Consider the following 25,483-nt stretch of genomic DNA (forward strand, 5'->3'; position numbering starts at 1 on the left):
AGCCCAGGAGCTGAGGTTTCAGTGAGCCATGATGACTCACTGCACTCTAGCCTGGGCAACAGAGCAAGACTCTGTCTCAAAAAAAAAAAAGTAAAGATGTGCATATTTTTTGTCTCCACAATTTCACTTCTTGGAGTTGATTCTAAGGAAATAGACTAGTAAGTAAAGATGTTAAGTGCAAGGATTTTTTATTCTTCACAACATTGTTGACAATAGTTGTTTAAAAAAGGAAGGAGTTTGTATCAAGAAAAAAATGGGCTGGGCATGGTGGCTCACACCTGTAATCCCAGCAATTTGGGGGAAGGCCACAGCAGGAGGATCACCAGAGGAGTTGGAGGTTGCAGTGAGCTATGATCATGCCACTGCACTCTAGCACAGGCAACAGAGCGAGACCCCATCTCAAAAAAAAAAAAAAAAGTCATATGATTAGCAATGATGGTAGATACTTATATTTATTGACCTGGAAAGGTTATTGTTAAATGAACAATTCAGGTCACAAAGCAGCATGTATAGGACGTTTCCATTTTTGTAGATCTGCTATATCTATTTTTGTATATGTGGACAGAGAGGTTTGGAATGATTATAATAAAATGTTAATAATGATTGTGTTGTGGATTTGAGATTTCAGTTATTTATTAGGTGGACATAAATGTAACTGTTCTTTCCGCTATAACTGAACTCATTTTGGCCCATGAGCCCCCAAAACATACTATTTCCATTTGAAAGTGACTCAATGCATTAATACTCAGCCTCTCTTGGGTGACTAACCACTGACTATTCCTTCCGTTGTCCCTGGGACTGACTTACAGATTGCCCTGTCGTGAGGAGAGGTGTCGGGGACTGAACTCTCTCTGGTCCTACAGGTCTTGCCTGCTGGCTACCTTCTTGTGCCAGCATTCTACACTTGTCTGATTTCTGCTCATCTCTAGATTCACAAAATCTGTCACTGCATTGTCCCCAGCTACAGGCTCTTGTGGGCCCACCATCTTGTCCAGACCCAACTCTGACTGCCTCCTGGGTCATGGGTGTGGTTGCTGTCCTGCAACTACAGCAGGTTGGGGCCGCTGTCCGTGAGGCCGTCCTCCCCAGGCCGCTCTCACCCTTTCCGATGTGGTGGCGGCAGGCTTCCCTTAGAGGCCCACACCCTTGGAAAGTGAAGAACAAGTCCCCTCCTCTTGGGCTGTAATCCCTTCTGGGGCTTCTCTTCCCCCACCTTGCTCGGTGGTGGTGGTGGGGTGTGTGTGTGCCGGATGCTGGCCACTTCTCAGGGACCTTCCAAATCTCAAGTGAAGCTACTTCCTGCCAGTTCTCTCCTCCTGCCAACTGGTCAACTCCCGATCTCCTGCTAAGTGAAGCCTCGTCTTCAAGATCAGGCACTCATTCCCGCTCTTGTTTTGGGGATAAACTATTAATGTCCTCCCTCCTTCAAGCTTTGGCTCTTCATCTTCCCAGTCAAGCTTTTTTATTTTTATTTTTTAAAATTTAATTAATGCTCTTTTTTCTCAGAGAGCTGGATTTTGTAATTGAAACAATGATTTTCAAGAAAATAGGCCGGGCGCAGTGGCTCACACCTGTAATCCTAGCACTCTGGGAGGCTGAGGCGGGTGGATCGCTCGAGGTCAGGACTTCGAGACCAGCCTGAGCAAGAGCAAGACCCCGTCTCTACTAAAAATAGAAAGAAGTTATATGGACATCTAAAAATATATATAGAAAAAAAATTAGCCAGGCATGGTGGCACATGCCTGTAGTCCCAGCTACTCAGGAGGCTGAGGCAGAAGGATTGCTTGAGCCCAGGTGTTTGAGGTTGCTGTGAGCTAGGCTGACGCCACAGCACTCTGGCCAGGGTGACAGAGCAAGACTCTGTCTAAAAAAAAAAAAAAGAAAAGAAAATAGTCTGCTATAGATTTATAAAAGTCTCCTTAGAAGTTCACGTTCAGGGGCTAAGCACTTGGGCATCTCGCCCTGCCTCAAGAGCAGGCTGCACAGAAAGCTTTTCCTGGCACTCAGTGGTGGTGGTGTGGTGCCAGAGGGTGGGGAAAAGGACTCCAAAAGTCCCGAGTTCAGTGTCACAACATACATCCTGCTGTAGTTCCCTCCTGGGATTGGTGGAACTGTGGGTGATTCCCACTCTTCTTCTTTTTGGTCTGTAGTTCCTGAATTTTCTACAATAAACGTGTACTTTTTATAATGAGAAATACAATGACAAGAGTTCTTCTATAAATAAAGGGACATTCTAGGCATTTAGGTCTTTAATGTTAAGGTTTATTTGGTTTCTTGTTTGTTTGTTTTGATTTTTTTCTTTTTTGAGACAGAGTCTCACTCTGTTGCCCGGGCTAGAGTGAGTGCCGTGGCGTCAGCCTAGCTCACAGCAACCTCAAACTCCTGGGCTCAGGCGATCCTCCTGCCTCAGCCTCCCCAGTAGCTGGGACTACAGGCATGCGCCACCATGCCCGGCTAATTTTTTCTATATATATTTTTAACTGTCCATATAATTTCTTTCAATTTTTAGTAGAGATGGGGTCTCGCTCTTGCTCAGGCTGGTCTCGAACTCCTGGGCTCAAACGATCCACCCACCTCGGCCTCCCAGAGTGCTAGGATTACAGGCATGAGCCACCGTGCCCGGCCTTGTTTTGATTTTTTGGTACCCTAATGATCTCGCCTCACCACAGCGGCTGGACTCTTTGCAAGGGGGAGGGTAGCGGGTGGGAGGTTAGGCTGGAAGCAGCGGTGAGGGGAGAGGCCATGTGGACATCTCCTTCCTTGTTAAGGGAGAGCGTGGGATAGGCCCCTGGCCCGCTGACTTCAGGGTGAGGCCACAGCTCCCGCAGCACCTTAAAGGACAGTGTCTTTTTCTCTTTCATATGAGAGAACAGGACTTTATTAGCATCGTTACAGGCATCGCATCACATAGGCACTGAGCCTTCGCAGGCATAACCCCAGCTGAGCTGTCAGCACGTAAGTCACAGCAGAAATAGAATCACCCTTGGGATTTCAGATAAAAGCTGGAAGTTCACCTTTTGAAAAGATAAGAAGGAAACCCCTCTTTATATGTTAAAGCCTCGGCGCTCGGGCAGCAGAGCATTTCAGATATGAACATTTGCTCAACCCCTTCCCACCATGCTGGAGCACACATTGTCCACCCTTGGCTGTGCCAGGGTTTCCCTGGTTTTTTAAAAAAGCTTAATTTAAGGATTTTATATGTCTATGTTTTATAGTACTTTATGTTCCCAGTTTTTATTCTCATGAATTTTTAATTTCATGGAAGTATTAGCAAAGAACTGTAAAAGCCAATTTTTGAGCTAACGAGGGCCGGTGTGAGGCAGGGCCCAGCTTCTGCCCCGCTGTCCTCTTGGAGCTGCCAGAGGCCGTGGGACCGGGTGCAGCCGCGGTGGGCGTGGAGGTTGGCCCCAAGTGGCCCCAGAGGATGCTGCCCTTGCAGCCGCGGGAGTGGCTCTGGCGTCGGGCTGTGGCTGGACCTGGGGCAGACAAGGCCACAACGGGGCTGAGGGCACATGCTGGGGCTCGTGGTCCACCAGTACAGGTGATCTGGAGGAAAGGGTTGGGAGGGCGAGTGTGGGTCATAAGGCTTCTTTCCAGTGTGGGCAGCTGGTGGGGGTCAAGAGGTCCCAGCGCCCATCACACTTGGCTCCTCCTTTGCAGCTGAGGAGAAAGAGGGCCAGAGAGGGGCTGTGTGTGCATTTTGCCTGGAGACCCATGGCGAGTTGATGGCAGAGTTGGGACCAGAGCCCAGGCCTCCCATGCCAACCCAGTGGTCTTCCTGTTTCAACAGGGATGGCTGGGAGCCCTGGGAGCTGGGGAAAAGCAATTGCCCTGGTCCTGGGTGTCCCCAGCTGTTATTGGTAGGGGAGGGACACATTAAACTGGCCCCCATGGGACAGGTCTGAGTTGGGGCAGTAGCCCCTCCCCACTGTCCCCCACAGGGGCTTGTGACTCAGAGTTTCAGGAGCAGGGCTGGGCTCCCTGCCCCTCAGATGGAAGAGGTGACCTGCGTGCGAGCTCCAGCTGTAGCCCTTGCCCCTAGGATGTGGCCTGGCCATGGCACCCACTAAATTTTTTAAAAAAGAGTGAACAGATGAATGCATGACCGTCATGTTAGGGGCTGGCTCTGAGCAGAATTGTAAAAGTGGACCAAGTTTGCTCTTAAGGTCACCTCAAGCCCACTGTTGCTGTGTCTTTCCCTCTCAGGGGCATTTCCCGGCCCCCAGGCACCTGGTCACAGAGGCTGCATCTGACCCACCCCTCCATCCTGAGGTGCCACCTCTGACTTAGAAAATGACAGTCAGGGAGAGAGACATGTCTCGGGGTTGGAGTCTGATGATGGTGGAGTTCCTGGCATCTGAGGGGGAGATGCTTTGGGCAGCAAAGTGTGATTTCCCCTGAGCTCCAGCAACGGTTGGCTTCGGTCAGAACGTGTCAAATCCTGACCGTCAGGGAGTCCCGAGGGAGAGCTGTGAGGCTGAGGGCTGGGACAGGGCGACGGGAGCTGGGAGTCAGGCCTGGCACTCAGGGTGACAGGGATTCTGAGAGGGGAGTGCTCAGGGTCCCAGGAGAGGTGCTTTCCTGACGGTGCCGCCAGAGGCCCTCAGAAAGCTGTCCATGAGTGGGAGGACGGAACAGCCACAGGAGCGGCCACCTCTTCCTGCTTGGGAACAGACGGCCTCCCGCCCTGATGGGTCACGACTTACCCCCTTCCCCCCAGTTGGGGCCTGGACTCACCTGGACGGCTGAGTTCTCCTTAGAAGCGGGGGCTGAAGAGACACTGGAGAGGGCTGGACGAGGTTGCACACGCACCCAGGGCCTGCACAGGGACAGCATTGGGGACAGAGTCACCCTCAGCTCCCCATTCCCAGCTCTGAGGGGGACCTGGGGCTCCTTCAGGAAGGGGCAGCTCTCACCCCCACCTGCTGCCTAGTGGGCGCTCTTGGGGTGACCTCATAGACCCCTGAGGCCCTGGGCCTTTGGGGTTTAGAGCCTGAGGAGGTGGGATGTTTGCCCCAGAACACTGGGTAACCCCCAGTCCCCCACGCACACACTGGCCGTGATCACAGCCCCATCACATAGTGGCATCAAAGCACACGCCTTAGGCCGTCCCTCCCTTCCCACCCTCCTCCTCTTCCTTTCTGTTATGACTTCCCCTCAGCCCCCCAGACTGCCTTTTGTACACGGAAACAGTGAGGGGCCTCCCTGTCTGGGCCGCCCACCAGCAGCTGCCCCGACCCAGGGCGGCCGGGCCTCCTGTCATCATGGCGCAGAGACGTGGGGGCTCTGGGAGCCAAGGGGAGTCCCAGGACCAGCTGGGAGGGCTGGGTGTACCTGGCAGGTGGAGTGGGCGTCCTGTCCCCTGGACGCCAGGGCCAGCAGCTGGGGTGTGTGCTGCTCCACAAATTGCTCGCACTGAGGAAAGACAGACACGGGTTGGGGTGGACCAGGCCCATTACAGCAGTCCTGCCTCGCAGTCCTGGCCTCTCCACCTCTCTGGATCACTCAGGCTCCCTCCCGACTCCGTGTTTAGGTCCTGCCCTCAGCCCCTCCAGCTCCAAGTAAAACCTTTAACAAGCCAGAGCCAGCTGGCATGGAAGGCTTCCCGCAGAAAAGCCAGCGACACTGGAGATGGAGAGTCTTAAAACTCAGAGGGGTAGAATCCTAGCCACCACCTCCCCTCCCCCTAAATTTCAGTTCTAGAAGGAATCTTAAAGTTCATCTGGTCCTTGAGATCTGACGTGAGCAGGAAGGACCGTGCAGAAAGGACAGTCTGCCCCCGGGACAGCGTTGGCCGGCTGGCCTCAGCACACCGTCTTGCTTTCGGAAGGGAATTTCCCGTCACTGGCTCTGAGTATTGGCAGGGGTCCTGGGACCTTCAGGCCCTGTCCCTTTGCAGGTGGGTTTGTCCCAAGTCAGTCACACCTTGAAGAGGGAGGGCGCAGGGACAGGACTGAGACCCCAGGGAGGCCAGGCCCTGCCATGGCTCCAGGCAGCCCTGGCATTATTCACCTCCTGGTCATACTCAGTCCTGCAGGACTCGGCAGGGGCTTATCCAGCCCTTGAGGGGGACCTACTGGTCCTCTGGAACCCACAGCTCCAGAGGTGACCTCTGAGGCTTAGCAGGTTTTGCCTTAAGTTATAGTCCCACCGTTGTCTGACCCATGTGCTTTTTGCCTGTCTGGGCTCCAGTCGGGCCCACCCTGTGTCTCTGGCTGCAAAGCCTCTCCTGGCCTCAGCCTTCCGCCATGAATAGACCACGAGTCCCTCTGTTCCCGCCCCGCACCTTTTGCCTGTCCAGCCAGGAGCCGAGGCAGGCCTGGCGCATTGCCTGTGGCATGGCCTGCTCGCTGCTGTTCCTGGCCTGGGTGGCCACAGACATGCAGAGGCGGCACTCAGCGTCTTGCGGCAGCCATTCTCCTGGCAGGGACCCCAGAGCGGCGAGGGCTAGAGAGAAAACAGTCAGGGCTGCCCTGCAGGCGAGTTTGGTTCCTGTCTGCAGGGCCAGGGCAGGGGAGGAGGAGAGTGGGCAGAGGGCCAAGGTGGGGGCAGCAGGCTTACCTGGGCCAGCACTGTCCTCACTGGAGCACCGGAGGACGAGGCCGCAGACCAGCTGGGGCACCACACGGCCCAGCAGCGCGTCCAGGAGGATGACAGTGTAGCGCTCGGCCAGGCACTGGCAGATGCCGCCCACCACCAGGGGTACCACGTGGCATACCTGGGCCACAGCCACGGCCAGCACACCCTGGGGCAGGGGCAGAGAGAGGGCAGCATGGGACCTTCCCTCGGCAAAGCCGTATACATTCCCTCGTTCCCTTCTAGGAGGGAGAGTAAGGCTGTTTATGGACTAGGACACTGAGGATCAGAGAGTCCAGGGGACTTGGGGGACTTATCCGGAGTCACTGAGTGCAGGAGCCGGCCATGGGCCTAGGGCTGCAGACTGGCTGGGGGCATGGCTAGCCCAGAAGGGTGGGCCTCACCGAGGCCACACGGCAGCCTGGCCAGAGCTAGGACCAGAAGTTGCGTCTTCTCCCTCCTGACCCAGGGTTTGCTCTACTTTCCCACAGGTGTGTCAGCTCCTACCTGACTCCCGCAGCCAACATGTCCCTGGTTTTATTTTATTTATTTATTTTTTTTGTGAGACAATCTCACTCTGGTGCCTGGGCTAGAGTGCTGTGGCGTCAGCCTAGCTCACACCAACCTCAAACTCCTGGGCTCAAGCGATCTTCCTGCCTCAGCCTCCCAGAGTGCTAGGATTACAGGTGTGAGCCACTGCACTCAGCCCAGGTCCCTGGGGGAAGCCAGCAGTTTCCCCACTACACCCTGTGTCCAAACACAGCCTCCGAGCTGAAAGGCTAGGAGAGAGGTAGCCAGCTCACGGCTCTTTCCTTCACCCCATCACCCCTTCACACGTGCACCAGGCCACCCTGCTCCTCCTGCAGCCCCTGCTGTCCCCAGTGCTGGGAGGGGGAGGTAAGAGCAGGGCCAGGGAAGTGAGTGTACTTGTCCTTGTGTGACACGCCCGGTGGGTGCACTGCACCGAATGTACGCTGGGCCTGCCCACCTCTGAGCTTCGCCCCTGCACTGTCCTCTCTCTCCTGCCCTCACTGACCCGACCCACCCTCTCTGCTCACCTTCCCTGAGAAACCTCTTGACATGTTGTCAGTACTTGCTGCTCTACTTCCCCCTCCCAATCTCCACTGGGGCTTCTGCCCCCACCGCTCCTCCAAAACCGCTGTCAAGGTCACCACTACCTCTCTCTGGCCAAACCTATGCATCATGTCTTGTCTGGCTTGATCTCAGGGCCCAGGTGAAAGCCCTCCTCCTCGAAATGCTCTCCTCCCTGTCTTTCCTTGGTTTCCGTGGTTCCCACCTCGCTGGTTGCTCCTCCCCAGGCTCCTTGGCTGTGTGTCCCTTTGCAGACTCCTTCCCACCCTGCCCACTCTCTGTCCCTTGGGTTTCAATCTAGCCTACAAGCCAGAGACTCTCTGAGATCGCCAGATAGACCTTCCCCCAAGGCTTGGCTTTCAGCCGCCTGCTGACTCCCCTCTCCTCCTGCACGGCCCACGGGCATCCTGAACTCCGCAGGGCCAGGAGAGATCTCTGTTTTTCTGCTTGAACCTGTTTCTTCTCAGGTTTCCCCATCTCCACTGCCGCCCTTACCAGAGAGCCCCCTGCAGCCACAGTCTGTAGGTCTGTAGGTGTCATTGCGGATTCCTCCTTGTCCTCATTCCCCAGGCCCATCTGTCCCCAGGTGCTGGCCAGCCCGCCTCCCTAGTGTGTCCCCAGTGTCCCCCTGAGCTCTGTCCTGCCCCCAGCGCCCGTCACTGCGGTTTCTGAGGAATCTCCTCATGGATCTCCTGCTTTCATGCTTGCCTCCCACCCGCCCCTCCATTCTTCAAACAGCAGGAGAGTGATCTCCCCCTGCCCAAACCCTGCAATCTCTGTCAACTGCATTTAGAACAAAGCCTGATGTTTCTTAACTTGGCTTGGAGAGCCCGCTCCCCCTCGGCCGGGCAGCGCACTGGCTCCCCCTTCAAGCCTGAGGCTCACGCTGGATGGGGGCCGGGGCCGTCAGGGCCTCGTTGTCCTCTGGGTCTCAGCTTGATCGTCACCTCTTCAGAGACTCTGCCTGACCCAGCAGCCTAATACCTCCCCACCTGGCCGTCCCCTTATCCCGCGTGAATCCTCTGCTCCGTGCTCACGGCCACCTGGAGACTCCCGACCACGTGCAGGCCTGGGGCAGGCAGGGGCCTCGGTGCCCCCGTGAGCCCTGGGTGCCCCGTGGCCTGCAGGATCCCATCTGGAAGGGGTGGGGGTGGGGCGTCTCCTCATTTGGGCCCCGTTTGGGGGCAGGGTGGCCCTGGGCTGGTGGGGCATTGGGTGATGGCCACCACAGGTCTGGAAGATGCCAAGTTTGACACAGGCAGGGACGGGGAGTCTATCTGTGGAAATTCTCCTTTTGAAAAATTAAAGCTTATTTCCTACAGAGACAGCCAGGGATTCTTCTCCCTCAGATGGTGAGCTGCCGGAGGGCAAGGCTGGCTGTCACCCATTTTTGTACTTTGGCGCCTGGCACAGTGCCTGCCATATAGCAGGGGGTTAATGTTTGTTGAATGAACTCTCGGCCTGGTACCAGCAGGCCTGAGCCTGGGCCTCAGGGTCCCTTGTGTGGGGTGACGCACAGCGGCTTCCCTCCCAACTCCTGGCAGCCAGCTGGGCCCGACAGCGGTGTGAGCCGGTGCGGGGGGGACTGGAGCTGCTGGGGATGCTGCAAGCTCCACGTGGCCCTGGACGCCTCACCTTGGGAACCACAGCTTGGACCCGCTTGATCAGAGTCTTGCAGAGCCAGCAGAAGGGGAGAGGGATGGGGAACTGCTCCGAGAGATCCTGGGGGGAGAGTGGGGTGGAGGCCGGGCTGGGCGCTGGGAGAAGCGTCCTCCAGGCTCTGCCTCCCCTGCCTCCTCCCTTTCTCTCCCTCCTGTCTTGGGCCCTTCCCAGGGCCTGTGTGGGCTCCCACTACCTGGCTGTGGCCGCCCTCACCTGTGTGTGAGGCCCAGGCCTCGCCCGGACGGCCCCAGGCAGCACGGGGAGGACCAGCTGGTTCAGCAGAGGGCCTGGCATCCCCAGCTCCTGCTCCGGTGTCCCCAGCTCCTGTTTTGGCTCCGGCTGCCTGGGAGCCTGTGTGCACAAGCTCAGGTGCTCACAGATGGCCTTTGGGTTCTAGGGCACAGTGCAGGGTGCGGGTGTTAGGTTCTGGGAAGGAGCCCCAGCCCTGCTCAGGCTGGCCCAAGGGCTCAGGGCCCAGGGCCACTAGAATGGGAGGCGAAGAGCAGGTGGGGATGCTGTGGTTTAGAGCTCCATGGGGGAACAAAAGGCGGAGATGGGGTTGTGTGGAGATTAGGGGGCAGGTGACTGGGAAAATGTGTGAATGAACGTGAGCATATATTTTTATGAGAATGGATAAGCATGTAAGCATGTGTGTGTGTGAGTGTGCAGGCCCACCGTGTGCACCTGAGCAGGTGGGGCTCCGATCCTGGTGCCTGGCTGAAGGGCACTTAGTTTCCTGGGCCCATTGTGGGCAGGGTGTGTACCTGTGTGGCCAGTGGGGTGCTGTGTGTGTGTGTGTGTGTGTGTGTGTGTGTGTAGGGCTGGGGTGCTGTGTGTGTGTGTGTGTGTAGGACTGGGGTGCTGTGTGTGTGTGTGTGTAGGGCTGGGGTGCTGTGTGTGTGTGTGTGTAGGGCTGGGGTGCTTTGTGTGTGTGTGTGTAGGGCTGGGGTGCTGTGTGTGTGTGTGTGTGTGTGTAGGACTGGGGTGCTGTGTGTGTGTGTGTAGGACTGGGGTGCTGTGTGTGTGTGTGTAGGACCGGGGTGCTGTGTGTGTGTGTGTGTAGGACTGGGGTGCTGTGTGTGTGTGTGTGTGTAGGGCTGGGGTGCTGTGTGTGTGTGTGTGTGTGTGTGTGTGTAGGACTGGGGTGCTGTGTGTGTGTGTGTGTGTAGGACCGGGGTGCTGTGTGTGTGTGTGTGTGTGTAGGACTGGGGTGCTGTGTGTGTGTGTGTGTAGGACTGGGGTGCTGTGTGTGTGTGTGTGTAGGGCTGGGGTGCTGTGTGTGTGTGTGTGTAGGACTGGGGTGCTGTGTGTGTGTGTGTGTAGGGCTGGGGTGCTGTGTGTGTGTGTGTGTGTGTGTGTGTAGGACTGGGGTACTGTGTGTGTGTGTGTGTAGGGCTGGGGTGCTGTGTGTGTGTGTGTGTGTAGGACTAGGGTGCTGTGTGTGTGTGTGTGTAGGACTGGGGTGCTGTGTGTGTGTGTGTGTGTAGGACTGGGGTGCTGTGTGTGTGTGTGTAGGACCGGGGTGCTGTGTGTGTGTGTGTGTAGGACTGGGGTGCTGTGTGTGTGTGTGTGTAGGGCTGGGGTGCTGTGTGTGTGTGTGTGTGTAGGACTGGGGTGCTGTGTGTGTGTGTGTGTAGGACTGGGGTGCTGTGTGTGTGTGTGTAGGACTGGGGTGCTGTGTGTGTGTGTGTAGGACCGGGGTGCTGTGTGTGTGTGTGTGTAGGACTGGGGTGCTGTGTGTGTGTGTGTGTGTAGGGCTGGGGTGCTGTGTGTGTGTGTGTGTAGGGCTGGGGTGCTGTGTGTGTGTGTGTGTGTAGGACTGGGGTGCTGTGTGTGTGTGTGTGTGTAGGGCTGGGGTGCTGTGTGTGTGTGTGTGTGTGTGTGTGTGTGTAGGACTGGGGTGCTGTGTGTGTGTGTGTGTAGGGCTGGGGTGCTGTGTGTGTGTGTGTGTGTAGGACTGGGGTGCTGTGTGTGTGTGTGTGTAGGACTGGGGTGCTGTGTGTGTGTGTGTGTAGGACTGGGGTGCTGTGTGTGTGTGTGTAGGACCGGGGTGCTGTGTGTGTGTGTGTGTAGGACTGGGGTGCTGTGTGTGTGTGTGTGTGTAGGGCTGGGGTGCTGTGTGTGTGTGTGTGTGTAGGACTGGGGTGCTGTGTGTGTGTGTGTGTAGGACTGGGGTGCTGTGTGTGTGTGTGTGTGTGTAGGACTGGGGTGCTGTGTGTGTGTGTGTGTGTAGGACTGGGGTGCTGTGTGTGTGTGTGTGTGTGTGTGTGTGTGTGTGTGTAGGACTGGGGTGCTGTGTGTGTGTGTGTAGGGCTGGGGTGCTGTGTGTGTGTGTGTGTAGGGCTGGGGTGCTGTGTGTGTGTGTGTGTGTAGGACTGGGGTGCTGTGTGTGTGTGTGTGTAGGACTGGGGTGCTGTGTGTGTGTGTGTGTGTAGGACTGGGGTGCTGTGTGTGTGTGTGTGTGTGTGTGTGTAGGACTGGGGTGCTGTGTGTGTGTGTGTGTGTGTGTGTCTAGGGCTGGGGTGCTGTGTGTGTGTGTGTGTGTGTGTGTGTAGGACTGGGGTGCTGTGTATGTGTGTGTGTGTGTGTGTAGGACTGGGGTGCTGTGTGTGTGTGTGTGTGTGTAGGGCTGGGGTGCTGTGTGTGTGTGTGTGTAGGGCTGGGGTGCTTTGTGTGTGTGTGTGTGTGTGTGTGTAGGACTGGGGTGCTGTGTGTGTGTGTGTGTGTGTGTAGGGCTGGGGTGCTGTGTGTGTGTGTGTAGGACTGGGGTGCTGTGTGTGTGTGTGTGTGTGTGTGTGTAGGGCTGGGGTGCTGTGTGTGTGTGAGTGCGTGTGTAGGGCTGGGGTGCTGTGTGTGTGTGAGTGCGTGTGTAGGGCTGGGATGCTGTGTGTGTGTGTGTGTGTATAGGGCTGGGGTGCTGTGTGTGTGTGTGTGTGTGAGTGCGTGTGTAGGCCTGGGGTGCTGTGTGTGTGTGAGTGCGTGTGTAGGGCTGGGGTGCTGTGTGTGAGTGCGTGTGTAGGACTGGGGTGCTGTGTGTGTGTGTGTGTGTGTGTGTGTGTGTGTGAGTGCGTGTGTAGGCCTGGGGTGCTGTGTGTGTGTGAGTGCGTGTGTAGGGCTGGGGTGCTGTGTGTGAGTGCGTGTGTAGGACTGGGGTGCTGTGTGTGTGTGTGTGTGTGTGTGTGTGTGAGTGCGTGTGTAGGACTGGGGTGCGGTGTGGGGGTCACTCTGGGTGAGGTGGGCGTGGGGCCTGCGTGGGGAGTCAGGCAAGGGCAAGCTCATGGCTCACGATCTGGCTCTGGAAGTAGTCGATGACCAGGGGGAAGTAGACATCGAGCACATGGCGGCACTGGGGCACCAGCAGCTTCAAGGGGAGGACATCACACTCCTGTTCTAGAAATTTCTGAGTTTTGTTCTGGGAGGACAGAGATGGGGCTGTTAGCCTGGCTTCTCTGTGATCTTCCCCTGCCAGAGTCCCTGGATGCAGGGCCACCACCAGGCAGACTAGCCCCTCTCCCAGGGCACTGGCATTCAGAGTGCCAAGGAGTTAAATAGCCGGGCACAGGTAGGTCCCCCCGGCCCCCCAGGAAAGACCGTCTCTGGCTGTGCTGCTGAACACAAGTCCTGGAGGAGCCTGGAGTCCCCAGCAAAGCCAGGCCTCACCCTCAGCCTGCAGAGGCCCCTTCAGGGGGCTCACCCCTTCCCTGCTCTGTCCCTCATCTCTTGGACCCCAAGCTTCACCCAGCATCTGGGCCTCATCACCTGGAAAATGGCCTCCTTGGTCATCTTAGTGAGGATGTGGACGATGTCCTCGCACTCTTGGCACAGGTCGTCCTGGGGAGGGGCCCCAAGGTGGGGTCACAGGAGGGGGGGCGTGCTCTCAGCTCCAGTGGGCAGGCTCTCTCAGGCAGGGGCTGCCAGGGCACTACCCCATCCCACCCACCCTATCCCATTTCATCTCACCCCGTCCCCCCACATGGGAGCTCCAATCCCCTCAGGCTCATCCAGAGCCCACCCGGCACCCTCCATCCCAGGCCCCCAGTTGCCGTTCACCCTTGGTGGTACTTACGGCTCCCACATGTCCCCAGACCTCCTGCAGGCAGTGCCCCAGGGCTCTGCACTGCAATGCTTGCTCCAGGCTTTGGCACCAAAACTCGGGGCCCTGGGCACAGGCCAGGGATGGGGCAGCCCAGACAGCTGCAGTTTGGGGCCAGAGCAACCTCAGCCAGAATCCAGGCTACACACCGGGCATCCTGACTCCACCCAACCTCTAAACCCAATTATCCTGGGAGTGCATGGCCATTAGAGACGCTGGAGTCAGGCAGCTCTGGTTCCCCCTGCTTCCAGTACCCACTGCCTATGTGACCTTGGACAAGCCCTGAAGCCTCTCTGAGTCCCGGCTGCCTTGTCTTTAAGATGAGGATCATGTATGGACTTGGAGTAACACCTGGCACACAGTGGGTGCTCTGTAAGCGGCGGGGCTGCCTGTGACAGGGAGGCTGGGGGACTCACCAGTGCCCAGGCCACAGAATGTAGGCAGCAGCAGCCACAGCAGCAGGTGTGACTTGGCCATGACACCTCGGAAGCCTGGGCACCTGCTTGGGGTAGGGGCCTTTATAGCTGGGGGTGGGGCCCAGGGGCAGGGCTCTGGGGGAACTGCAGGAACTCTGTGTTTGCCTTTGCCCTGGAGAGCCCTCCAGGGGCTTTGATCCTGCCTCTTCCCAGCAGGGACACTCCTGCCTGCCCTGCCCCTGTCCTGGCTGATGGCCATTCCTGCTCCCCTTGCCCCCTGCCCTAACTCCTACAGCTTCCTCCACCCAGTGGGCTTTAGGGCATCCATACCTGGTCCCCATCTCTCTGGGCCGTGGGAGGGGAGCTGAGGCGGGTGACCCCCTCCCGCACCCAGTCCTCTGGCCTCCTCCACTCTTGGGCAATGCTGTTAAGAGCTTCCTGCCTGGCTCTTGACCTAGAGCAAGTGCCGGAAGGGCAAACCCAAGACCCTCCAGGGCCACCTACCTCCCACCTCCTCTTTACCTTTTTCCCTAGAAAAATCTTCCGGTTCTATGGACACATGATTGGCATTAGTCAGAAGAGCATTTATATGAAACCAAGAGTGAACAAAATGCTCCAAGAGTCTGAGACAAGGATGTGGGAGCTGAGATTTCTGTGGCCCCAGAGTACCTTTCAGACAGCCCCATCCTGTGGATACTGCCTGTGTCCCCTGGGGACCCCTCCAGGGCAGGGGCTGGGGCACAGCTTATGGGGCAGCAGAAAGAAACTCTGCAGTCACAGAGGCTCTCAGTCCGGACACCACTGGGCAGGGCACACTGGAGGAAAAGCTCATAGGCTGATGGGGGACAGAGGGTGCCCCAGGTAGAGGGAGCAGAGCATTTGCTCACCTGCAGGAGCCCTCTCCCTAGTGAGGCCCGCAGGCCTCTCTACTCCAGTGCTCATGGGGTGGGTAGGGCAGGAATGAGTCCCGTGATAAAGAGTTGGACACGAGATAGTTAAGTGAGACACTCAAGGTTACCCAAGGATTCATGTAGTGTCTGTTGGCCTCCAGCACTCATCCGCACAACAAACACAGCTGCCATCATGGGCGTCCACCAAGAATGTGTGAAAATGCGTTAATGAAGGTTGGGGACCCAGTGATTTGCATAGGTGGGACAGGAACATGCTTGTAATTTAGTAAGTGTTACATAAGTAAGCAGAGTGGTGTCTGGTTTGGATACAACCAGGACAGGCTGAGCAGGAGAGTGAGGATTTGCCGATGGCCACCTCTGGGGGAGCGCTGGTCAGGGTAGTCCAACCCTCCGGTCTCCGTGGTTTCACACATACATGTTTCTTTTGTATTAGGACTACAGTGCCAAGCAGGTTGGCTTTGGGTGGGCAGAGCCTGGTCCACACAGTCATTCAGGGGCTCAGGCTCCTCTCTCTGCTTGCTTGGAGGGCTGGGAGTCCTCCCCTGGGTCCTCTGCATCTGGCCTGCAGGGGACAGAGAGAGAAAGGAAGATGACAAGGGAGGTCTTAGGGACCAGGCCTGGGAGTGCTGTCCATCATTTCTGCTCGCTCAGTTCAATCACATGCCTCAGTTAAGCCCCAGGAAGGCTGGGAAACGCAATGTTCCTGTGTGCCCGGGAGGAAAGGGAAATGGAGTTGGTGGACACAGAGCACTGTCTCAAAACCATAACACTGAACACAAAACTAGGTGTTTGTGTGGGGTTTTTCTAGATAGTGGCTCTTCTATCAGCTCCTCAAAGGTGGATTGGTATCTCCAGACTGTTGAGAGCTGCCATCCAAGACCACAAATAAAGGAAACACAAGAAGCCAGCTGTGACAGGGCTGCCCTGGCCCTGCAGGGGTGAGGGTGTCCTGGCTCCTGGTCCCTGGGATGGGCAGTCCCCTCCTGGGTCCCCTTGCTGCAATGGCACCCTCACCACACAGTCTGATCACAACTGGGCTTCCTGTGGGGCGTGACTGCAGGGAGAGCCCGCACGGTCTGCCTGTGCAGGTGCTGTCCTCCTGGCCCATCTATTTCTCATTGTAAATAAGTAAAAAAACACCCTGAGGAAAAGAAAAACAAGAGCATTCGGATAGCTACTCCAGGGCCTGGGAGCTTGATCAACTTGAGTTTATTTACAAGAGCTGGCTCCCCTCTTGGTATGACACTTCTGAGGGCTGGTTCCTTGTGACCAAACACAGAAGACATGCATCCTGCCTGACATTTTGACTGCGGGTCTACACAGGTCTACACTGCCCAAGTCTGCTGTTGCCCACCCCCAATAACCCTGTCTAGAAAGCAACTCATCCCATTCCTGCAAAGGGAAGTCCCACAGACCACCTCCTTCCATCCCCCTGGCCAGAGCTGGTTGGGCCAGGGCGAGACACCAGACCCAAAGGGAATCAATCACAGACTTGGCTAAGCCAGTTGGATTGTTGAATTGGAGATGAGAGCGAGGCAGCTGCTTGTAGGGGTGAAGAGTCAAAGTCAAGTTAATGGTGCATCACAAAGAGGGTCCTGGACCACTTATTGCAAAGTGACCTGGAGCAAATCCAAACCACACTTCACACCTCCTAGGATGGCTATTATGAAAGAGCAGAAAATAGCAAGCGTTAGAGAGGATGTGGAGAATTTGGAACCCTAGTGCTTTGCTGCTGAGAATGTAAAATGGTGCCGTCATTGGAAACAGTAGAAACCCATGTGGAAAACAGTTTGTGCAAAACAATTCCTCAAATGATTGGACATCAGATTCCCTTAAGACCCAGGAATTCCACTACTAGTTGTGTAAATATCCAAGAGAATTGAAAACAGGGACTGGAAGAGACATTTGCATGTCAGTGTTCATAGCTGCATTATTCACAATAACCAAAAAGTGGAAACAACTTGTGTCTATCAGCAGATGAATGGGTGAGCCAAACACGGGATATACATACAAAGGAATATTCATCCTTAAAAACGGAGGAAATTCTAACACATGCTACCACATGGATGAATCTTGAAAACATGATACTCAGTGAAATAAGCCAGTCACACGTGAACAAATATTATATGACTCCACTTATACGAGGTGCCCAGAGGAGTCAAGCTCATAGAGACAGAAAGTAGATTAGAGGTTACCAGGGGCTGGAGAGAAAGGAGTGGGAATTACTGTTTAATGGGTGTAGAGTTTCTATTTGGGATGATGAAAGTTCTGAGCTGAGAGTGGTGGCTCACAGAGGTAGTCCCAGCGACTCCTAAGGCTGAGGCAGGAGGATGGCTTGAGCCCAGGAGTTCAAGTTCAGCCTGGGCAACATAGCCAGATTCTGTCTCTAAAAAAAAAAGTTCTGGAGACGGACAACAGTGATGGTTACACAACAGCGTAAGTGTACCTAATGTCACTGAATTGTGCACTTAAAGTGGTTAGGTTGGTAAATATTACATTATGTATATTTGTATATTTTACCACAATTAAAAAAGAAAGGTAGGTGGGATGTAGAGGAATAGGGGTGGGGAGAGAAATCAAGCTGGGAGTGGAGGAGAATCTTGTTTTTCTGACTGTGGAGAATGTGGAACTTGACAGAACTAAGGCTGGGTGGGACAAAAGGGGATCAGGGAAGTGTTGTTACAGGATTTATATTAAAATCTCCTTTATATCCTTTGAGAAATGCACTGAATTGGGACCTTTTTTAGTTCCTTTGTTATAGTTCGGGCTGCACTTCCCTGATGCTGCTCCGGGCTGAGCCTCAGGGCCCATGAGTTTCCTCCCCTGTGACAGCCCCACTTGTTATATTTGAGTGTATTTGAATGTTGTTTCTGTTTTTAGGGTGGAACCTCTGGGAAACACAGGCCAATGCACCCAGGGAGGCCTCACGTAGCCTTTCCTAGCACAGTCGCTTTTTTCTGTCTCGCTTTCTTTCTGTGAGCAATAATTGCACCAGGGATAAAGCTCGTTGGCTACGATACTGCCACTGAGCACAGCCATCTTGCTTTCAAAAGAGGGAATTTCTCCATGGGATGGGGGAGGGAGGTAGGGCACTTGGCAAGGAAACTTAGAATTTATAAAGAGCTTTCACTCATTTATTCCTTTGGCCAAAAAATGGTTAAAGAGCTGGGAGTTGGGACAACAGTAGTCACTGCCCTGGTGGACTTAAAATCTGTGGGGTGGGGGGAAAGGACAAGTCATCAGAGTGGGGCATCATTGTGATATTGTGAAATATATATTTGGTCTTTATTCTGTTTCCTGGTGTGAAACTTCTAAAGTCCTTTGAATGTCCAAAGTGCTATATTTTGTATGCTAGTGTAGACTGATAGCTTCAGGGTGGGACTGGTCACAGGAAAGACCAATGAATGATTAGAGGGCCCAACTTTGGAGAGGGGAGAGGAGGTGAAGATCAAGTTGATCACCAATGGCCAATGGTTTAATTAAACATGCCTCTGTAATGACGCCTCCATCAAAAACCCAAGAGGACTGGGTTCAGGGAGCTTCTGGATAGCTGAACACATGGAGTTTCCTGGAGGGTGGAGGCTCCACGCCCCTTCCTCATACCTTGCCCTATGCATTTCTTCATCTGTATCCTTTGTAAAATCCTTTATAATAAACTGGTAAACATGTTTCCCTGAGTTCTGTGAGCAGCTTTCGCAAATTAATAGAACACAAAGAGGGGATTGTTGGAACCCCAACTTGAAGCTGGTTGGTCAGAAGTTCCAGAGGCCTGGATTTCAGCTAATGTCCAGGTAGATAGTGTCAGAGTTGAATTAGAGGATGCCCAGCTGTAACAGAGGTAAAGATCTGAAAAAGGGCAAAATGTTTTACCAGTTGTCTCATTAAAATCTCTACCCTTTTTGGGAATTAAAACCTGCATTCCTGCCCAGGGCCAGTAATCAAAGGGGCAGGAAAATATTCTTTGCTCTTCTTTTTCTATTAATAGTGTCCTAAACCACAGAAGATGGCTCAACAGCCAGATCATCTTCACCAGACATAGGGTCGAGCAAACCCACCAACTATAAATAAGCAACAATAGCCCAAGTCCACGACATGTGATTCTAGTCACATAGACCCAAGCCCAACCTCTCAACCCCCCCTTAAAGAGCCCTGTATTTCTGCTTAAAGGCAGGACAGTGGTCTTTTAAGATACTAATCTGCCGCCCTTCTCATTTGCCAGCAAAGTAATAACTTTCTCTTTCCTTTTCCTCATGCCACTCATCCTCGTTCTTCATTCTTACTGATTCGGCCTTGGGGACAAGTGCCAAAGGGGGAAAAGTACCGAACTTTCAGTAACACAGCTGGTGTCCTCCTCTTAGCGTGTGGGGAAAACCCTCCACATTTGGTCACGGAAGTCTTCTGTGTGGATGACTGTTGTGGTGGTGTTGTAACAGAGGTACAGTTTGGAAAAAGGGCAAGGAAATGTTTTACGAGTTCTCTCTCTAAAACCCCCACCCTTTTGGGGAATTAAATCCCTGCATTCCTTCCCCCAGACCAGTAATCAAAGGGACAGGAAAATGTTCTTTGCTGTTTGTTTTCTAGTGTCTTAAATCACAGGAGATGGCTCAAAAGAATTGTCTGGACAAGGGTCACGAGACTGCTGTCACTGGAGATAAGGTTGACCCAAACCACCAATTATAGTTAAACATGTGATGCCGGTCACGTAGACCCGAGCCCAATGGCTGAAAATCCCCCTTTCAAAAAGCCCTGTATTTCTGCCTAAAGCCAGGATGGCAGTCTCTGAGAAGCTAGTCCACTGCCCTCCCCATTTGCTGACAAATTAATAAACTTTTCTTTCCTTTTCCTCAAACCACTTGTCCTCATTCTTCATTCTCATTGATTCAGCCTTGGGGACAGGTATCAAACGTTTGGTAACAGTGTGAGAGCAGAGGAAAAATGTAGTTTGAGACTTTTTCCCCCCAAAAAACCACTCAGGCCTTGGAGGGGCAGGAGGAGACTCTGGGGAGGATGGGACAGCTAAGCAGGGATTGGCCTGGTCACCTGGGGGGCTGGGACTGATGTGAAAGAGTCCAGGCAGAGGGAACAGCTCACACACAGGCCTGGAACGGAGTGTGCAGGGGTGGTGCAGGGGGCATTTTGTCCCCGTGTGATGGAGGAGATAACTGAGGCCCCACTTCACAAACAGAGGGCTCAGGATGGTGGGGAGCTTAGGAGGGAGTAATGGCCCACCCCAAATCTCCTGTTCCCAGAATGGCTCTGGCCCTGAACATCTGTAGGTACCGGGATTATCTTTTTTCCTCCCTCTGTCTCCCCAGGCTCAGCTGGACTCTGTTGAGAGCAGCCAACAGGAGAATTTGGCGGTGTTGATGTTGACCTTTCTCACACCCCCATTACCCTCTTCTTTACCCTGCTGTTGCAGATTGAATTTGTTCCCCTAAAAGACATGTTCAGGTCCTAACCCTTGGCTTCTGTGGATGTGACCTTATTGTTACCGAATGTTGGTTCTTGTCACTGTGGTTGAAAAAAGAACGAGGACAAAGTGGTTTGAGGAAAAGAAAGAGAAGTTTATTAATTTACTGGCAAATGAGGAAGATGGCAGACTCTCCTCTTTAAGGCCCATCATCCTCCCATTAAGCAGAAATGCAGAGCTTTTAAATAAGTTTTCAGCTTCGGGCCTTTGCTGTTTAACCATGGTTGGTGGTCCTGGTTGGCCTTATCTCCTGTGAAGATGTCCTCATACCCTTTGCCCGGATAATTCTGTTGAGCCATCTCCTGTGGTTTAAAACAAAGAACATTCCTCTGTCCTTCTGATTACTGGCCCTGGGTAGGAATGCAGGTTTTAATTCCCCCAAAGCATGGAAGGGTGGTTAAAAGGGACAACTTGTAGTACATTTTGCCCTTTATCAGGCCCTTACTTCTGTTACATTATTGGAAATGAGCCTTTGCAGTTGTAATCAAGTTAAGATGCAGTCATTAGGGTGGGCCCTGACCCAGTGACTGGCGTCCTTACAAGAAAGGGAAATTTGGACACAGACAGAGTGCCATGTGACCACACAGGCAGAGACTGGAGTGATGCAGCTGTAAGCCGAGGAGGACCAAGGATTGCTGGGAGCCACTGCAAGGTGGAAGAGGCAGAGACAGACTCTTCCCTGGAGCCTGCAGAGGGAGCGTGGCCCTGTCCACATGGTGCTTTCAGACTCCTGGCCTCCAGAACAGTTAGAGAACACATTTCTGTTGTTTTTAGCCACCCAATTTGTGGTCATTTGTTCTGGCAGCCCTGGGAAACTAATACAGCTGCCACCACATTTCCTGTTCATCCTTATTTCCCCTTCCCCACACTGGGACATAAGCCCCTACTTTCCAAACTCAAACTGAACGCTGTACAAGGCAAGCACAGTTCGAGTCACTGTTGCTGTGTGTGAGTTCTGTGAGCAAAGGATGTGACCACAGCAGAGGCCCTGGGGAAGATCTAGGTTTTGCATCTCGGTGCAGAACAGGCTCTGGGAAAGTGTACAAAGTGGGTGACAGGTGGCTTCAGCATCAAGACTATCCTCTCTCAACATCTGTCAGGGGCCCCTTCCCTCAGGGCCCTGACAAAAGCTCATCTACTGTCCTCCCTGCCAGGAATGCCCTTTCCCTCCATGCCCAACCGGACACTCCCTGCACGGAGGAAATGTGCCTGTCTTGCTCAGTGCTGGCAACACAGTGGCTGCCTAACCAACCAACTGCCATTCCCTCTTTCTTCCTTGCTAATGGGACCCAAATTTTGTCCAGGTTCCAGGTGTTTGGAGAGCTGATTCTGTGCCCAAGCCCTGGGGACACACGATGATCATTATCCCCTTTACCAGTAATGACGTTGGGTGGGCCTCTGCTCATGTTCTGGTCAACCAGACCAGACAGAAGTCTGCTGGGGCAGCATGAAGGACACCCTGGGGAGTGTTTCTGTCCTGGTTAGAAGGGACAGATGGGGACCTTTTTCCTTTTGGACATTCCCATGCAAAGCTGTGGTGTTGGAGTGATAGCAGCCATCCTGCCCCAAGAAGGGGAGACAAGAGAAGCAGCTTGGAGCCCTGACAGGGCCAAGATGCTAATTTAAGCAATCCCAAGCCCTTCTTTTTCTGTTGATATAATAATGGTCAGATACTCTGTTATGTGCAGCCCAAGCCATCTTAACCAAAAGCAAAAGGAAGGAAAGAAAGAAGGAAGAAAGAAAGGAAAAAAAATGAAAAAAAGAAGGAAGGAAAGAAAGAAGGGAGAGAAAAGGAAAGAAGGAAGGAAGCAAGAAGGGAAGGAAGGAAGGAAGGAAGGAAGTAAGGAAGGAAGGAAGGAAGGAAGGAAGGAAGGAAGGAAGGAAGGAAGGAAGGAAATTTGTCCTTTCCATTCTTTCTATGCAGATTAAATTCCACATTCTCCAAGGAGGCCTCCCAGTTTCTGATCACCATTTCCCCCTCGTCTTGCCCCCATTGCATCTTCTGTCCTTTGTGACAGCTCTCAGGACATTGCCAGGGTTGTGTGTCCATTTGGCTTGGAGGCCACAACTGAAGCCTCAGCCACAGCCCCTCCTGGATCCACACACTCAAATTGGGTAATGTAACCATCCTTGAACCAATCACTGTGACAATGCAATGGGACGTGCTGATTGGCTGACACCAGACAGAGTTCATCCCTGTAAATGGCTGAGTAAAGGGACAGTGCCCTCAAAGCAAAGTCTTGACACTGACATGCAAGGAAGGGAGTGGATACTGAGAGGAAGACTGATAACCTTCTACTGTAGTCATCATGAGAAATCCACATACAAAAGTGGGAAGTTGAGAAAAGTCTCCTGTAATCCCAACTTGAGGGAGAGCCTCAGGTGGCTTTTTGCTGTGTTCTCTCCCAGTCTTTTTCCTGTGCATATTTCATCATGTATGTTACATATATGGACATTTATATGTGTATCAGGCAGAACGGCCTTCCAAAGATGTCTCCTTCCAATGTCCAGAATCTGTGAGTAAGACGACCCATTGCTCCTGGGATTGGGTTAGATTACACAGTGGAGTTGATATTAAAATATGGAGACTATGTAGTTGGATTTAATATCATCACATGAGCCCTGAAAAACAGAGAAACATTCAACATCAGAAGCTTTAATATCTAATTGTATGTATTAATATTAATAGTAGCCCCTCAGAAAGCTACAACCTGCTTTTTTAAAAAAAAGTATTCTCTCTACAAAGAATCTTATCAGCTGTACAAAAAATCTGTACAGTTTTTATACTGAACTAATATTGAGCTGCACTTGAATTCACGTTCTTAGCAAAACAATTGCCCGAGCATACACACTCCATATGCATCATTACAGGATAGCCATTTATTCTTCATCTTCCTCCTCCTCATTTTCATCTTCCTCTTCCTCATCATCTTCATCTTCCTCTGCTCCTCCTCTTCCGGTTCACTCTTCTTGGAGCCTGTTGGCCTGCAAGGGCCCTTCTTTCCTGCTTCCCTTTTGCCCTTGGCACGGTATGCAGCAACATCCTTTTCTTATTTCTCCTTTAGCTTAGCTGCTTTCTGTTCACATGGTTGTTTATCTTTGGCCAATTGTTCAGGCCACATTTCACCCAATTTTTTTGCAGTGTCCCCAAGGTTAGGCCTGGGTGTTCACTTTTGATCCTTGGGCGATGTTCAGAGCAAAACAGGAAGAAGGCAGATGGTGGCCTTTTAGGAGCATTGGGATCTTTTTTCTATCCTTTCTTATCACCTTTGGAAGGAACATAATTTTTTATTTCCCTATTATAGCGAGCTTTGTCACTTTTTCCTTTGCAGACATGGTCTTCCATCTCTCTGAATATTTCTTCGAGAATTCAGCAAAATTGACGGAAGAGTCCAGGTGTTTCATCTTGTGCTCTTCCCGGCAGGTCTGTACAAAGAAGGCATACAAGGACATTTTGCCCCTCAGCTTGTTGGGGTCTCCTTTACCCATGGTGGCAGAATAGTGTCTACTTGGTGTGAGCTTTCCCTCAGAGTCCCACAGACCAGCTAGATCTGACAGCGACTCTCCCTTCCCAGAGTTCTGGCATGAGCTCACTTTTAAAAATTTTGAGACAGAGTTTCTGTCGCCCTGACTAGAGTGCAGTGACATCATCATAGCCCACTGAAACCTCCAACTCCTGGACTCAAGCGATCCTCCCGCCTCAGCCTCCCAGAGTGCTAGGATTACAGGCATGAGCCACCGCGCCTGGCCATCCTGAACATCTTTCTAAGTTAGAACGTATAACTTTAATTCCTTTTTATGACTACATAATGTTTCATTTTCTGAGCTATACCATAATTTACTTAGCTATTTCCCGGTTGATGGATTATTTTCCAGTGTTCAGTATGAGGAACAATGCCTCAAAGAAAACACTTCTCTGTATGTTTGTGGACTTCTGTCAGTACTTCTAGGTAGGCTCAATCCAATTGCTGCAAAGGTCAGCACATATAAATTTTCATGCACACTGCCAGTGACGCTCCGGCGTGCTGGGCTGACCTTGCCTCCTGTGAGCAGAGGAGGAGAGAGTGCCTTTCTTCTCCCTGGAATTGTGAATCTTTCTTTTTTCAATTGTGATAAGATACACATAACATAAAATTTATCATCCTAACCATTTCCAAACGAACATTCAGTGGCATTAAGTACATCCACACTGACGTGCACCCATTGCCACCACCCATCTCTAGAATGCTTTTCCTCTTCCCAAACAGAAACTCGGTACCCATTAAACACCAACTCCCCTTTCTCCCCAGCCCCTGACAACCACCATTCTACTTTCTATCTCTATTTTTGACTACTCTAGTACCTCATATAAGTGGACTCATACAGTATTTGTCTTTTTGTGACTGGCTTGTTTCACTTAGTGTGATGCCCTCGAGCTTCATCCATGTTGTTACAGAATTTTGTGTCAGAATCCATGTTGTGTCAGAATTTCCTTCCTTTTTAAGGCTGTGTATAGATACCACTTTTTGTTTATGGAATTGTGAATCTTTTAAATGTCCCTAAAGTTGCACCTGTCTGTTGCAGCTGCCTACACCTGTAGCTGCACCTGGAGCTTGTGGCTGGAGGGAATTTCTGCCCATTGTTGGTTTCTGTTTCCTTCTGCCTTTTCGGCCCAGCCTCCGATTGCTCAGGCCTAAGGAAATAAGAGCCCTCATTTCTGCAGGAAGCCGAGCTTCAGGCCCCTTGTCTTGGTCTCCCCCTGCAGGAAGAGGCTTCAAGTGGTGTCCCCAGGAAAATGATGGTGGCTGTGCCTGGAACAGCCATGAAGTGTGGAGGGGAGATGTGGAGGCTGAGGAAGGAGGAGGAAAGGCCCAGTAGGCGCCTGGGTAGTTGAGCTGCCTCAGGACAGGGAGGGAGTGAGGGCTGCACCTAGGGCCGAGAGGCTGATTCTGACCGGGAGGGTGCCAGCTGCCATTTCTGCAGGGACAAGTGGTTTTCCTGAGGAGATGGGGTCAAGTCATTGAATCTGAGGGGCCTGGCTCTGTGTCCAGCAGTGTTGCAGGCACAGAGTACAGTGACACAACGGGCAGCAGCCCTGCTGTCACCAAGCTGGCTGTCTGGCTAAGAAAACACAACAAATGCATGTTTTCAGCCACCAGGAGGCTCCATCTCCAGGAAATTATGACCGCTAAACCCCAAAGTGTAGTGGCTTAGGACCACAAAGTTTCATCCCATGCCCAAGCTCGGGGCTATCGTGGGTGGCCAGGGGCTCTGCCCATCACCA

At 53.0% G+C, this 25,483-nt stretch overlaps 1 protein-coding gene and 1 pseudogene across 8 annotated transcripts; both read right to left on the reverse strand.

The window, feature by feature from the left end:
- Positions 1 to 2,860: 2,860 nt before the first annotated feature.
- On the reverse strand, positions 2,861 to 14,380 carry SFTPB (surfactant protein B). Of its 8 annotated transcripts, XM_045550000.1 has the most exons (12): positions 14,362 to 14,380; positions 13,840 to 13,925; positions 13,397 to 13,524; positions 13,090 to 13,161; positions 12,617 to 12,742; positions 9,544 to 9,723; positions 9,304 to 9,390; positions 6,562 to 6,745; positions 6,287 to 6,447; positions 5,335 to 5,415; positions 4,738 to 4,819; positions 3,456 to 3,660 (listed from the first exon to the last, which is right to left on the reverse strand). In XM_045550000.1, the coding sequence occupies exons 2-11, from the start codon at positions 13,898 to 13,900 to the stop codon at positions 4,757 to 4,759; spliced, it is 1,143 nt and encodes a 380-aa protein (XP_045405956.1). In that variant the 5' UTR covers positions 13,901 to 13,925; positions 14,362 to 14,380; the 3' UTR covers positions 3,456 to 3,660; positions 4,738 to 4,756. The 8 variants fall into 8 exon arrangements, with proteins under 8 accessions (XP_045405951.1, XP_045405952.1, XP_045405955.1 ...); XM_045549995.1 differs by lacking the exons at positions 3,456 to 3,660; positions 14,362 to 14,380 and adding an exon at positions 2,861 to 3,014 and having other exon boundaries at positions 13,840 to 13,922; XM_045549996.1 differs by lacking the exon at positions 14,362 to 14,380 and having other exon boundaries at positions 3,389 to 3,476; positions 13,840 to 13,922.
- Positions 14,381 to 23,100: 8,720 nt separating this feature from the next.
- LOC123637133 lies at positions 23,101 to 23,709 on the reverse strand (annotated as a pseudogene).
- Positions 23,710 to 25,483: the final 1,774 nt, after the last annotated feature.

Source organism: Lemur catta, chromosome 4 (assembly GCF_020740605.2).
Source record: "Lemur catta isolate mLemCat1 chromosome 4, mLemCat1.pri, whole genome shotgun sequence".
In the NCBI taxonomy this organism is placed as follows: Eukaryota; Metazoa; Chordata; class Mammalia; order Primates; family Lemuridae; genus Lemur; species Lemur catta.